The sequence below is a fragment of the Oryza glaberrima genome, chromosome 4 (assembly GCF_000147395.1).
Source record: "Oryza glaberrima chromosome 4, OglaRS2, whole genome shotgun sequence".
NCBI classification, from domain to species: Eukaryota; Viridiplantae; Streptophyta; class Magnoliopsida; order Poales; family Poaceae; genus Oryza; species Oryza glaberrima.
In genome coordinates this window covers 26,095,487-26,110,308 of record NC_068329.1, presented here as the reverse complement: position 1 = coordinate 26,110,308, position 14,822 = coordinate 26,095,487, and the positions used below count along the sequence as shown (strand labels likewise).

Here is a 14,822-nt window from a genome sequence, read left to right as displayed (position 1 = left end):
ACGCAAGATGCTTCACACATACGCTAGTTTTCCACATATTTGTCGTAAGTTGCATATATGTCATAAATTATGTGCCACAATGCTATAAGCGTTGTTCTTATTATCGTTTACTTGTTAGTTTATTAACCATAGTCAAAATTAATTTAAATTTTTAAACTTAATTTTAGAGTTAGTTTTGAGGTTTATCATCGTAGCTTATTTTTCAATACCATAAATTATTTATGGTTTCGTTGTATATTTTTCCACAACCTATCAGACCTAGAGCAAACGACGACAATTTGGAGAGATAGAAATTGTAAAAACAGCACTCACCAGGATCCATATGCAATATAAAACTTTTAGTAGTGGGGGACTAGTGGAAACACTGCAATATACATGTCATTTTTTCAGTTTCTATACTTGAACAAATGTGTCACGTTACTCCAAGTAGCTCGTAGAACCTCTTTTAAAAAAAAAGTACGGAGTAGTTCGTAGATTTCAGGTTATATAAGCAACCAAAAACAATTGATCTTTTTGGCTACTACTCCTACTTGCATAGTTGCCCTTCAGTGCCTATCCCCCGCCACACTCATCAGTCTCACATTCTCTCATGCGAATCATGCACCAATACCTTTATCGCCCTAGTTGCATGGCACGCTTAAAAAAGAGGCCATCAACACAGCACACGGTACATCAAAAACGACAAGATAGAAAAGCAAAAAAAGAAAAGAAAAGGCGACGCAAAGTAGGGGCCAGGCCCTCCAATTGGCCGGTTTCTTTCGAGTAAATTAACCTCCGAGATCGCAATTTGCCGGGTCCCCCACCTTCCTCCCTTCAGGTTGAGCAGAATTGTCGTCAAATCAAGCAGCTGCACCACCGGCTGCGCTGCTGTTTGGTTTTTGGTTTTGGGTGGTGAGATGAGATCCCAAGCCTGATAGCGATCAAATGCGTAAGGCGAATGCGGCCACCAAAAAACCAGGAGCCAACCACCGGCCAGCCACTAGGGCGATCTACTTGCAGGCAGCTCAGCTCAGCTCAGAAGAACCTGAATTGTTCAGTCCGTCCAATCGGACGTGACATGTTGTGAACAAGAAACTGCGTGATTTGGTGAGAAAAAAAATACGTGCACCTATCAGACGGTTGGTTTGATAATTCGAGTCATGAGACGGACACCGGCTTGCTTGATGAGATGAACAGTGGTACGGGAAGTAGAACAATAGTGCGGCCGGGCCCGGACCACTAGGCTGATTCATCGCGGCAGCAACGGCACTCAACGATGACAGCCTTGCGGCCGTGCAACTTGTTGGTCACCTGACCTGACGCCTTCTAGAGAAAGCGAGTTTGTACGCTATGTTACGCGGGTCCGATTAATAAATTCCCCTTTAATTTGCTGCCCAGGTGAACTTAGGAGTACTTTAAATCGATATTTGTCCTACTCACAATTTTCAAATATAAATATGTATAATTGAACTTTGAGATGATTTTTTTCTTTTCATTTTTGCATCATACGGAAGACACCCTTTCCATGATAAGACAAATTTAATAAGTACAGATTATAGCACAAATTTGAATTTACACTATCTTTGTTTTTTACGCCATTGACTTCTGAACAGAGGATTAACCATTCATCTTATTAAAAAATATTAAAAAAATGTTGTGTAAATGTATAATACCCGTACATTGCTGATAAAAAATGATGCAAACTCGTGTGTTACAGCGGGCTCCAATTATATTAAATGAACTGATTAAAACTAAATCATCACTCTTAAACTCTAATTAACGATGATAGGATAAACAGTACGTTGTACACTGTACATGAAGAAAATAGAGCTTCTTACTCTAGTACATTGCTGATAAAAAATGATGAGCCCATATGATAGATGGTGATCCTCGCTTGTCAGATAAATGGAGGTGGCAGGACCACCACCACCAGAATCTTTTAAGATGGTATAGATAAATCATATTAGAGAACTTTTGGTATAAAATAACTCATAGCAAAATAAATAACAGTTACTTAACTTTTTAAATAGAATAAATAGTTAAACATGTATTCAAAAGTTAACAATGTTATGTACTCCCTTTGTTTTATATTATAAGACTTTATAGCCTTGTCCACATATATACATATGTTAATTAATCTAAACACATATATATGTCTAGATTTATTAACATCTATATAAATGTGGGTAATAATAGAAAGTCTTATAATATGAAACGGATGAAGTATTAAAAAACGAGGTAGTACAATATTACTCTCTCTTCAATCATACATGAGATATGCACAATCAGACACACAAAATAATAGTACACCCTTTTTAAATATTTACATTATGTATGAAAGGTGCCCACGCACTGAACCAGAAGTTGTTTTTTCCATGGTAACACATACTCCACATAATAAATATTTTTAGACAACAACACAAATTTTAGTGTATACATTATTGCTTTCTTTTCGATCATACGGGAGAGATGCACAATGACGCACACCATAACAGAACCACTTAATTTGTTTTATAATTCGTATATTTTTCGTAATATTTGACCATGGCCCAATTAGTAATTGTGTGACTGACAAGTGCATCAAACACATCATATGTGGAAGCCGTGCTATTGGTCTCTCTGTCTCAGGCGCCATTTCTTTTTTACCTCTGATAGCTAGTGCTTGTTGTTTTCCTTGGTGCCGTCACGGAGCAAATACAACTCTACACGCTCGAATAGAGATTGAGATTTGTGCCTAAACAACTCGGCAGATGTTAACTTCGCACTTAGATCAAGTATAATAACAGAATATAAATCAGCTATAAACATATTTTAAAAAGATAAAAGAAGAGAGAAAAAACATCGGGCTATAGATCTATAGCCATCTGTAGCACAGACTTCAAGACGTAATGTATAACATGTGGGACCAGGTATTAATAGTGCAGTAAGTAATTATTGTATAAATTGGCTATTATATTAGCTATAAATGATTTGGAGCTAGTAGTTGACTATACTATTAAACTTGCTCTTATGAGTAAGGAACATCTGTGTTCGTTACTTGTGGATTGGGAATCCATCTCCCCGCAAGGAAAACATAGCAATCTATTAGCATGTGATTAATTAAGTATTAGCTAATTTTTTTAAAAAAGGATTAATTTGATTTTTTTAAGCAACTTTCGTATAGAAACTTTTTGTAAAAAATGCATCGTTTAATAGTTTGAAAAACGTGTGCGCGGAAAACGAGAGAGGGGATATGAGCCGGAAGTTCCAAACACAGCCTATATAAAAAGTTCCACAATTATCCCATCTTACAAAAGAGCCCAATGTAGATGTAGATTTCAGTAACTACACAAAGCCAAAACACACCAAGTCCCATAAGGAAATTCACAAAACTGTGGAGGACTAATTCGGAAATCTCCCCTTCCCGTCCATCTCCCTCCATGATAAAACCCGAGTTGCTTCTCCCGCTCCGCCATCACTCCCCTTTCCCAACCGGAAAAACGAGAAAACAGAGAGAGCTCATTTGCCGAAGGCCGAAGCAAACCAAGCCAAGAAATGGCGCGCTACCACCCCACCTCCATCCACGACGACATCGAGGCCGGCTTCTCCGGCCACTCCGCCTCCCCCGTGAAGCCCGCGGCGTCGCCTCGGCGGCCCGGCGGCCGCCTCTTCTGCGACCCGTGCGACGACGCCGACGACCTCCTCGGCCACCACCACTACCTCGACATCTGCTTCCGCTGCCGGAGACCCCTCGGAGGAAACAGAGACATCTTCATGTACAGGTAAATATTCAGCACAACTGTCGTCAGTCTCTTGACAGGTTAAATCTCTCTGGAAGAATGTGTTTCTAATGGCGTTGTGATTCCTTCTGTTCTTGCAGAGGTGACATGCCCTTCTGCAGCGAGGAGTGCAGGCAGGAGCAGATCGAGATCGACGAGGCGAGAGAGCAGAGATCGAAGCAGACGGGGAGGGCAGAGCAGGAGAGGCAGAGGCAGCAGAAGGCGAGCCACCCGAGGATCCCGGTCTGGGCATGGTAAACAATTTTGGTCACGGAACAGTAGATCTTAGAGAAACTCAAGAACCGGAAAAACGAGGAGGAGATCGAGAGACAGCTTGTCCATGACCGTGTGTGCGGATGGAGAAAGATCCAGTCGAGCGCACGCGGATCAAACAGTTCCACGGGAACGAAAGCCAAGCCCGGGGAAGCAGAAGCAAACCGGCTGCGTCTTTCTTTTCGCGATGAAATTGTTCGGTTCCTTTCTCCTGATCTCCGCAACAAGGAGATGAGGAGTCAATTTGGTGTGTGAATTTTACTTTCTTTGCACGGTTGCAAATTCGCAAAAAAATATGGTGCGTGCGTGCAGCCGGTGCAGCGTTTTGTGTCATTGTGTGTGTGCTTGTAATGCAACCTGTTGATATGGAAAAAGTGAGTGGCGTAAAAAGCTCTCTCCGATTTCTCATTAGTTCGGTCGATTTCCTTCCTAGTACTCCATGCTGTGTTCGTTGCGTAGCTTTTTTACTACTTGCTCCGTTTAACAATATAAGACTTTCTAATATTGTCTATATTTATATAGATGTTATGAATCTAAACGCATAGTTGTGTTTAGATTCATTAACATCTACTTCCTCTGTTTCACAGTGTAAGTTATTCTCACATTTCCCACATTCATATTGATATTAATGAATCTAAATAGATATATATGTCTAGATTCATTAACATCAATATGAATGTGGGAAATGCTAGAATGACTTACATTGTGAAACGGATGGAGTATATGAATATGGGTAATGCTAGAAAGTCTTATATTGTGAAACGGAGGGAGTACTCTACTAGAGCTGACGCTGCAGCTACAATTAGATGTTCTTTTTCTGATGAAAATACAGTTAAAGCGGCCATTATTCAGTTGCCCTCTGAACAGAATTCATACTGTACGTTCGATGCAGAAATTGAATGTCGTCGCCGCCTGCTATACCGTGTACAAACAGTAGATCATAGACATGTTGGTACCTCCTGCAGCAGCTGGTCCGTCATCAATGGCAGAGGTAAATTGTTCGTTCCGTTCCTCGCCGAGAAAATATCGGCCCTGAATTGTAGTAAAACAGACAGTTCGCTCCACGACGAAAAAGTCGGGAAGGTAATAAAGAAAGGAAGAAAGCAACGCAGGCTTCGTTATTAGTATTGTCATTCGTGCAGCCTTGCTTCCCGGAAACTTACACGAGGTAAATGGCTATAGCAACTACTAAGTACTAGCAGTTGGACAATTTTTATCTCAAAGCGTTGCAAACACAGCTTCTCCGTATCGTTTCCTCAACAACACTGCCTGACAGGCGGTCCACAAAAGAAAAATAAACGGAGGGCCCACATGACAGTCTCACGTATACGACCTAAGGGCAAAATCTGCCGGTACATGTAGCCATAGTAGGACACTAACGTTTTTTCTACAGCAGATGATGTCACGCCCAACGTTGTTCACCATCAACCGAATTAAACTACGCAAAGCATGTTGGCATTAGTGCGTACTCCGGACTTTAAAAAGCCCAAACAACCAGCGATAACAAATCAATCATCCTCGGCCACGCCGTGGATTTTTTTCTTCACCGTTTTCTGTGGCTCCCCAAGTTGCGCCCCATGTGCACCCGAGAGAATCCTTTTAGGCAATCTAGGGCCTTTGGCGACACAAAAAGAATTCCCCCGATTCCCCCTCGCCACGTTACGCCTTCTCCGAGCCAGCGAGAACCAACACGAGCACTTGAGCCGTTGAGCGAGAGACGAGCGCATCTCGCCGTGTGCCGGTGGTTCGGGGGGTGCATCCCGCACGCACGTGCCGGCGCCGCGCCCATGCGCTGTGGCTGCCGCGCTCCTGCCCCCTCTGCTCGCTACAACCATAGCAGAGACCACACAATACTATAGCTCTCTCAAGTCTCACCCATGTGGCGCTAGATTAACCTGCACTACTAGTACTAACCACGCCAACTGAAAACGGTTTAGCGCTAGTAGCTGTTAAGCGAAGTCGCGGTGAACCATGTGGTGCATATGCTACTCACACACGGCCTGCGCCTGCATGGAACAATGATGCAGGCACGGCTCGCGAGAGAGAGAGAGAGAGAGTTGCTGTGGCGAAGTTGGCTACTGTTAGAGCAAGTTTAATAGTATAGCCAACTACTAGCTCCAATTCATCTATAATCAATCTAATATCTCATTCATACAATAGTTACATACTACGTTATTAATACTTGGTCTCATCTGTTATACACACACCGTGTTTTGAAGTCTGTGCTACAACTAGCTACAAATCTGTAGCCAGCTGTTCTTCTCTCTTTTTATTTATCTTCTTAAAATATATTTGTAGCTGGTTTATAGCCTGCTATTGTAACTGCTCTTACCTCAGCTCGGCTGGACTTGGGCCAAAATGTCCCTCTCCTAGCGGAGGAAAAAGGTGGATGAATAGAGAGGGTGATTCTTCCCGGTGAGATTAGCTAGCGGCATACCGGTTTCAAAAAGGTTGACGTACGCTGTTGCTGTCGTGTCAATAGTAACAGACGCCAGTGAAGGTGACGAGAAATGTTTTCTTCTTCAGAGCGTTGTTGTCAAGAAAATGACCCCGGTAGTAAATGGACAAGTGGGATACGTACAGGTAGGATCTACGTATAATTTCTGAAAGACATGTTGATCGAGGTGTGGTGTATGTATTCACATGTACTGCTAGCATGTTACACATGTGAGCTATAGACCAATGTCAATAACATAATAGTGCTCCTACTTCAGTATATGCTGGTAGTAGTAAATTATACGCACACGCATTTTCAAGAAAGAAAAAGGAAGAAAACAAGATTGCTAGGGTGGCACCGACCGCGTAGTACATTGGAGAATGTTTCTTGCAACCACGACAGATTGACAGAATATACTACTCCATAACTTTTGAAGCGGCAGTAAAACAGAAGCATTACACGTTAAGAAAGTGTTAAGTAAACAAGACTGCCTGAACTCCATAATCCCTTTTTTTTTCCTGCCCAAACAGCATACTGATTGTTGAGGTAGGTAAACAACCTCCAAAACAGCGTACATACTGCCTAGTAACTATCTGTAAGTAAGAATCACGTGCCAAGGGGGCATCCACTTCATGTCTTCATCTCTCTGAACCTGCGGTCTATGCGCTGTTTTTAAATTTTAGCCCCCGTGTTCATTGTCCCTAAGAATGATCTCAGACGCCTTGATTTTAATGGCTCCCATTTCCTCACTAAATCTCCAATGGCCAGTAGTGTGTTGTTCCAAATTTTGCAGTAAACAAGAATCACAAAACCAAACAAAGTATACGCAGATTTTTCACGCGTGTCATGCTCCGTTGATTGGCATCCGCTTCTATTCATAGGTTTGCCGTCGGACACTGCCAATTCCCAGCCTCTCCTTGTCTCCCCGAGGCTAAAAATGGGAAGTGCCGGCGACCTATTTGTACATTCCTCCGGCGAACCGGAGCTCCGTCAATCCAGCCGAGATCCTTGACAGTGCAGTGCCAAGACTCGGGGGGGCAATTTTGCTCCCTCTTCCCGCTCGTGCCCAGGCCGGGGCCTTGCTTGCTAGCTAGCTTTGAAGCCAGCCAGCAACGCCGCCGCCGCAGGCATGAAGGGGAGCGGTGCAGCGATGCCGTCGTCCATGTTCTACGTCCACGAGGCGGACGTCGCCCAAATCCACCACTTCCTCGAGGAGTGCTCCCTCTGCGGCAAGTCCCTCTCCGGTGACATCTTCATGTACAGGTTTAAAGCTTTTTTTTTTTTTGTCCTCTCCCTCCTTTCACCGCGATGCATGCACGCAAAAGTTTGTTGAGGTTTTGTGGCGTGGGTGCACAGGGGAGACACGCCGTTCTGCAGCGAGGAGTGCAGGCAGCAGCAGATCGAGGTGGACAGGGCGAAGCACCGGCGGAAGAAGCGTGCGGCGGCGCACGCGGTGTCGGTGCGGAAGGAGCACCGGAACCACCACCACCGGCACCGGCACCACCACCAGCAGCCACAGCCGCGGCCGGCCATCGACGCCAACCCATGGGGCACCGCGCGAGGCCCCGCGTTGCGCGTGTGAGACCGATCGAGCCGCATCCGCGCGTCGGGCGCGCGGGGCGGCCACGTCTTTTTTATTTTCGGGACTTCTGGTGCGACACGGGCAGGACGACGGAGACAAATACATTTTCACAACAACAAAACGTACGCGACCCTGTTTCTGTTTGTAGGGGGACTGGTGCTACTAGTACTACGTGCGTACACGCGCCTGAGGGTCTTGGGTCGAGTTGGGCCCTAGCTTCCTCGGGCGAGTCTTGGTTTGTTTTTTTTTTTCTCATTTCTCAAGGTTAGAACATTGGAGCTAGGCGATCGATTCATGGGCTCTCCTCCATTTTTGCCTCCTGTTTTTTTGGCCGCTCTGTTCTGCTTTTGAGGAATGAAATATGTTTTTTTTCTCCAACTGAACTGTCCCCCATGTACATTTTGTTACTTCCCTTAGCAATTCTTAGGTGTTTTATAGGCAGCGAAATGGACATGTTTTTTTTAAAGAAAAATGTTTTTACTAAAGTTTTACAGCTGGCTTACAAGGTATTGTCGTTTTCTTTTTCTTTTTTGCAACAGTGGAAGCCGTTTGTTTCGCCGAAGCTGTTAGGGGGATTTGGAGGTCATCAAGGGCCTATCCCTTTGCCAAGCTACAAAATCTAAGTGCCCAAGGAGTCCTGACAGAAAAACAAGTTCTTGAAGTTAAGGTTATGGTCCTTCTAGATGTTAGCATGGAGTAGATTTCTTTATGATGAGAACACAGAGTTGTGTCTTTAGTATGTCGATGCAAGCTTATTTACTTGTTCTTTAGAAACAGAGAGGAAAACCCCGGTTCCAACATATTTGAAACCGAAGAGGCTTGCTTTACTTGTTGCTTCCCTACTTTTGCTTTTGCTGGGCTCAACTGTAAGCGTGTGAAACCCAACAAGTTTTATGAACACTCTTAGTATGCTTTCTATTGAAACTGTGCCGAATGAGAGAAAAGTATGTGACATTGTGAGTTGTGACACATAATAAGCACGCTTATCTAGTAGGTGCAACCTAGGTTTGAACACTACAAGCACGCTCGCAGTGCTGCAGCTTGCGAAGTTCAGATTTCAGAACTTCAGGGGTAGGAAATCAAACCAATGGCGCCACCGTTACAACTCAACATCTCAACAGACTAGCGGGTCTCTATAGCAGGAAAAGTCTGATACGGTTAGCTGTAACCCATCCTTTACCTGCAAATTACAGGTTTGGTCGCTAGCTTTTGCCACAGTTTCAGAATTGAGATGCTGTCGATCCGGCAACGTCCGAGTCTCAAATGAATGATTTCCTGTCCCCTTTGCAATCTCACTGATGGCAACCTGAGTCATATTGAAAGATCAAGGATGGAACGGAGCAATCAGGAATCCCATAAACTACTACATACATACATGTCGATGAGATCGATCTACAATCAAAACAGGATTAGCTCAACAATGATAGAAAGAAAAACACAACAGAATAAAAAAACTGACCGGCAAATTGGAGCTGGTGATGATGCAAACACAGATATATAATTTGTGCCAAACTGACATTATAGCTACTTTTAAAAGTTCCATTAGATGCGTAGGATTAGATGCTCCCCAGTATTGTTAAAGGAATACAACCAAAGCCCATGATTCTGTGTGGGATTTCCTGCCTGATTTTCCGGCATCTTTTTCCTTGCCACGTTCGACAGGGAAAAGCAGGAGCATTTTTCCGGCGATGGCGAGGAGCACAAGTGCACTGCTCTTCTTCAGCTTTGACTGTCCCAACTGATCTTGGTTTTACGTGCCTCCATAATTTTAACTTTTTTTTCCCCTCCTAGACTAGATTCGTATACTTCTTTTGTGGTAGCAAACGAATCAATGCACAAACTTTTCTAGCACAGCAAGATTTTTGTATGAGACGAGCGAATATTACCGCGATTTACCAAATCGAACAGTTCAAAGCAAGGCAAAAGCAGATTTGTGCTGCTTAAAAGAAAAACGCGAGATCGTTGGGTCCATCCAGCTGTATCACTGTATGTCTCCCCAGCGAGAGACGCGGCCCGGTTGGAATCCAGGAGACCAAATTTTGGGGTCAGCTTGTCCTTATTTTACTCCACATGGGATACTTTACTGACCTTGCTACTAGCCTAGTACAAGTAGTAGGTCCGTGCTTTGATCGCAATTTCTTTAGACGTTTATTGCCACAACGTCCAAAGGTGACCACAATACCACCAAGATTACTGTACACACAATTAACTAGTGCTGCCCATCACCAATAATTTGCTCACTTTTGTTGGGCACTGCGATTTCTTCTGTTTTGTAACAGGATCGTACGCACGAATCTCGATGGTGGTCTCAGCAAAATTATAGTGTAAGCCAGTGCCTGGAGACGCGCTCAACCGGCGGCGTAAAACTTAACCCCATGCTAATGCTAGCTGCTGGCTGTACCGGGGACCTGCTGGTCGTTGGGGAGGCATATGCCATCAGAAATCCAGAATACACAGTACATGCGGTAATAGCACACAGTTGATTAATGAATGCTGGGATTATGAAATGTGAATGCCGTTAAAATTATGTACTTACTACAAGCGGCATTGGAGTTAGCTTACGTACTGTGCCCACTTATTTAATTTATTTATTTAATGTCCTTTGTAGAGGTAGATTAGATCACCTAATCTTGGATTCTTGGTACTACAGATTATAAAATTTGATTAGCTGGTGAGTCACGATTAGCCATGGGTTTAGGCTTTAGATCGATGCATTAGGCCCAACCCATTAGCTAGCTGCATCTACATGATGGCTCACTGTCCACAGATTGTTTTGACATGGAAGGGAGGGATCTATGTAGCTAGTGTACAATTGTAACGTTACATCTGGGGCAAGCTCCCTCCCACGCTGTACTGCCCTGACGGCGATCTCACCACATCCCGTTGTCAAACACCGTCGCTTTTGTTTTTGGCACCTGTCTCGCTTGACTTAAACGGTAGCCAGCATCACAGGTCGCGATTAGATATAGTCGCTAGTAGTGATGATGGTGAATTTACCGTCCTGTAGAGTGTTTCAACTTTCAAGGCGGCGAATACGGTACAGTCGTGTACAGAGACTAGGAACAGGGTGAGTAGAAAATGGATTCAATAGTACTCCGTACGTCTCGTCTAGGTGCATGTTCTTGCGAAAAGGAAAAAAAATGGTGATGAAGGGTTAAATCAAACATGAACTAGTTAGGTGAATTACGTTGTGTGTGATGTCTTGTCCCTTGTTTAAAGAGTCACTTAGCATGCCAAAGGGCTTGATCCCAAAAATCTCTGAAACGTTACTGCGATTGGAAGCGAAGCAACTGATGGCAAATGTGCGTCTCAGCCATTTTGATGGCTTGAGCTTCAGATACGCAGAGCATCGAGAGATAGTGCTTACCTCTATCGTTTTGTAGCGTTAAAAGTTTTTAATGGCCATGGAAGAAGGCGATTGGTCACGGCCTCACGGGATATTGGAACTCTACCTAATTCGGGTCACTTCGGATATAAAACTACGTACGTAGCAAACTAGCAATCATAAATCAGTAGATTAAAAACGTTCTAGAAGTGATTTTCTTTTTCGGAAAATATTCAGTAAGTGTCATCACTGAACACAGACTTCAATTATCGAATCAAAGGAAAAAAAAAAGTAAGTGTCGTCACTGAACACAGACTTCAATTATCGTGGTTTGCATCCGTGGACCTGGAGAAAAAAAAAATACTAGTAGCTCGGATCATTTTCGAGTCCAGCAAAAAGAAGCAATAAGAGGAACAGTCATAGACTCAATAGGCTCGTAGCATAGCCCTTTTTCTTGAACAAACATACCACCGCACCAAATACTGGAGTATATGTGTTACAGTAAACATGTATTATTCGTATGTTTTATGCACACGGATATACCAGCAGAGACTTTTTCAACCGTGTGTATATATACACCACACGAATTTTTTATTACACGTATATAGGCACGTAGAGTAGGATTGCATTTGCATATGGTGGAGCGGTACAGCTACGTGTGTGTGTGCACAAAATATCTGTGGCTGTCGTTTTATACCGAGATGGCGGACCACCCAAGGCGTACCCACCGCGCACACAGGCCACGGGCCCACCGGACAAAGGGAGCGTGGAACCGGTGCTGCGCGTCTCCACCGTCGCTTTCGTCTTGCTACTGCTCCGCTGCGCGTTTAAAAGTCCCGTGTCCTTTCCAAGCCCCGGTTTCGTGCTCCATGACATGTGGGCCCTCCGCGGTGCACTTTTCCGGGTCCTTTTGCTTTCGCCGCTGCGTCCCTTTCCGTTCTCTGTGGAAAAATGGAGGGTCTCACCGTGTCCTAAGGTCTTGCTCCGCTCTGTGTTGCATTGCAACTAGGCAACTTATGCTGCAGCAAATATCATTCGATGGTTTTAGTGAAAAGGATATTCATAAGTTTGAGATTGGGAACACCCTTTTTTTTCCCATTTTTTTCTTACGGGTCAGTGTATCATTAGAATCACTAAAAGATTTTCATATGGAGTCACCGAAACTGAAATTGATTATTCTGACGGTGACATTGGATCCACAATCTAAAATACAGGGCAGGTGTCCCCCAAACTTTGTTTGCATCCCGAATCAAACAAATCAAAAGGACCACCGGGACACATGAGCATGTCCGATATACTAATTGAACATTTCAACCAACAAAAGGGCGTTGCTCTAGAATTAGTACATAAAACAACAAACATATTCACCTAAGAAAAATGAAGGAATGTGCTCAACAAACGGTCATTATCTTGCGCTGGAGTGGCCGACCTAAAAGGACGATTAGTAACTATTAAGAGTCCAGTTTTGTCAGGGAGCTATTAAGAGTCTTTAATGGTATTATAGAAAAAAACAGTGGTCATTTAGGACACTAAGACAGCACGATGTTGGAACAGTGAGCTCTTATAATCACCTTCAATTCACGGCGTTTAGGGTTTCTTCATAGTCCATACGCAGTAATTTTACAATATTTCATAAGAACTGATTTATTTTATGTAAAATTTCTCGATACCAAAGAAAACCTTAGTAGCAGTAGGTCAGTATGCAGGTGCAGATGTGCAGTCGCCTATCAACAAGTGATGTTGCTGCAACAAGATCTCGAAATACCCGGGACCATGTGCTGCAAACTTGCATTCTATACCGTCTAAGAAAAGTCTTTCAGTAAAAATAAGCTCTTCACGGTATATGGACGACAAGACGAGAGAAAATAATATACTCTCTCAATCTCATAATATAAAAGTTTTTTTTTCAATGTGACATATCCATGTTCGTGATACTAGGAAGTGTCACATCCCACCAAAATCTTTTATATTATAGAACGGAGGGAGTATTTCATTAAGAATTTATTAAACTTAACTCTGTCGAAGTGAGGGGAAAGTAGCTTGTTAGAAGTATGGACGTTAGGTCATTTTCACCCGGATTTTTTTTTCTTCTAGGTGAGAAAGTTTTCTTTTTAGAAAAAACCTAACATTTTCTTGTGGGTGCAGGGTTGAATTTTCATGCCTTTCTCAATCCTCACCGTCGCAGCAGAGAAGAATAGTCACAGAGCAATGTTCACTTGTTTAGAGTCACAGAGCAATATCGGAATGGTTCCCTGCAATAATATTTTAGATGAGCGGCCGGCCGGTGAGAGCGAGAGTGAGAGGAAAATGTCAATTCAGTGTGACAGCGTGCTACACAGTAATCAGCTATTAGAGCAAGGAAAATTAAATGTATTGGCTTACCTGCAAAAGCGACTATAAGACAAATACAATAAATGTATAAGTGAGAGATAGATAGAGAAGAAGAAAATTATAGCAAATCTTATAGCTAATCTATTACTAAATGTTAGTTTTAAGATTGATTAATAGTAGTAAATGAGCTTTAATATTATCCTTGCTCTTACTGATGTAAATACTACTCCTACTAACTTTCACCTCCTAGAAACGAGCCCACGAAATGACAAGTTTATAACGTTGTTGTCTGCAACCGATGACCAATAAGGCCGTAACACGCACTCTCTTTCTCTTCCCTTGTCGACACGGTCAGCACAGTAACTGTTGCGCTTCACTTCCTTGTCTGGTTAGCAGAGCACAGCTGCACAGGAGAGCATCCAGTGCCGTCAATTTTGTCAAAAGAGAAAAAAACAGAGGTAATTACCGGACGTCCAGGGTGATCTGATGCTCTAAGTAAGCTAGGCTAAAGTAGCTTTAGACTTTACGCTTACTCATTCCTCACATGATTTGAGTGGCACTATAGGCAGTAGAAGAGAGGAGCGGAGTAAAGTAGACAGTGAAATCCACATCGGAGGTGATGAGCATACTTAATTACCGCAAGTCACCAGCTTTAACTAGCCCAGATAACTTTGCTTCAACTGCTAGTGGAGTAGTACACGAGTCGCGTAGCAACGTATCTGGCGTAATCCTCACTTGCTCCACTGCTCCACACACCATTGGCCTAAGCTTATGGGCTGATCAAAGTATGGAAATTAGTAGCAGTGGGAAGAAATGTGAGCTCGAATCAAGCGTGGTTATCAGGTTAAGTCGCATTCAGCGCCATAATTGAGCTGCCTGCCCGGTTGGTTTGGCCTGGCCAATCTGAATTTACTGAGTATGCAGTACACCAGTAGTACCCTTTCAATTCTTTCGCCTGTCTCCGTGATCTAAACATGAGCCCTGCTCTGCAACGCCGGAATAGTGCGCACACGGCATGGATCAACAGGAGGAGTATTTACTAGCCCAAGAATGTGAATCAATGCAACGCCGGAATTGCAGCTGAGAAATGGAGATAAAAAGATGATTTGTCAGCGTTTCTGTTTGCATGTAGTAGTC

The 14,822-nt window shown here is 43.4% G+C and overlaps 2 protein-coding genes across 2 annotated transcripts; both read left to right on the top strand.

The window, feature by feature from the left end:
- Positions 1–3,437: 3,437 nt before the first annotated feature.
- Positions 3,438–4,411, top strand: LOC127769360 (FCS-Like Zinc finger 1-like). The gene is made up of 2 exons (XM_052294908.1): positions 3,438–3,740; positions 3,839–4,411. The coding sequence occupies exons 1-2, from the start codon at positions 3,514–3,516 to the stop codon at positions 3,993–3,995; spliced, it is 384 nt and encodes a 127-aa protein (XP_052150868.1). The 5' UTR covers positions 3,438–3,513; the 3' UTR covers positions 3,996–4,411.
- A 2,968-nt stretch (positions 4,412–7,379) lies between these two features.
- Positions 7,380–8,962, top strand: LOC127769361 (FCS-Like Zinc finger 1-like). Its single transcript, XM_052294909.1, has 3 exons — positions 7,380–7,710; positions 7,804–8,151; positions 8,569–8,962. The coding sequence occupies exons 1-2, from the start codon at positions 7,577–7,579 to the stop codon at positions 8,027–8,029; spliced, it is 360 nt and encodes a 119-aa protein (XP_052150869.1). The 5' UTR covers positions 7,380–7,576; the 3' UTR covers positions 8,030–8,151; positions 8,569–8,962.
- The last annotated feature ends 5,860 nt before the right edge of the window (positions 8,963–14,822 follow it).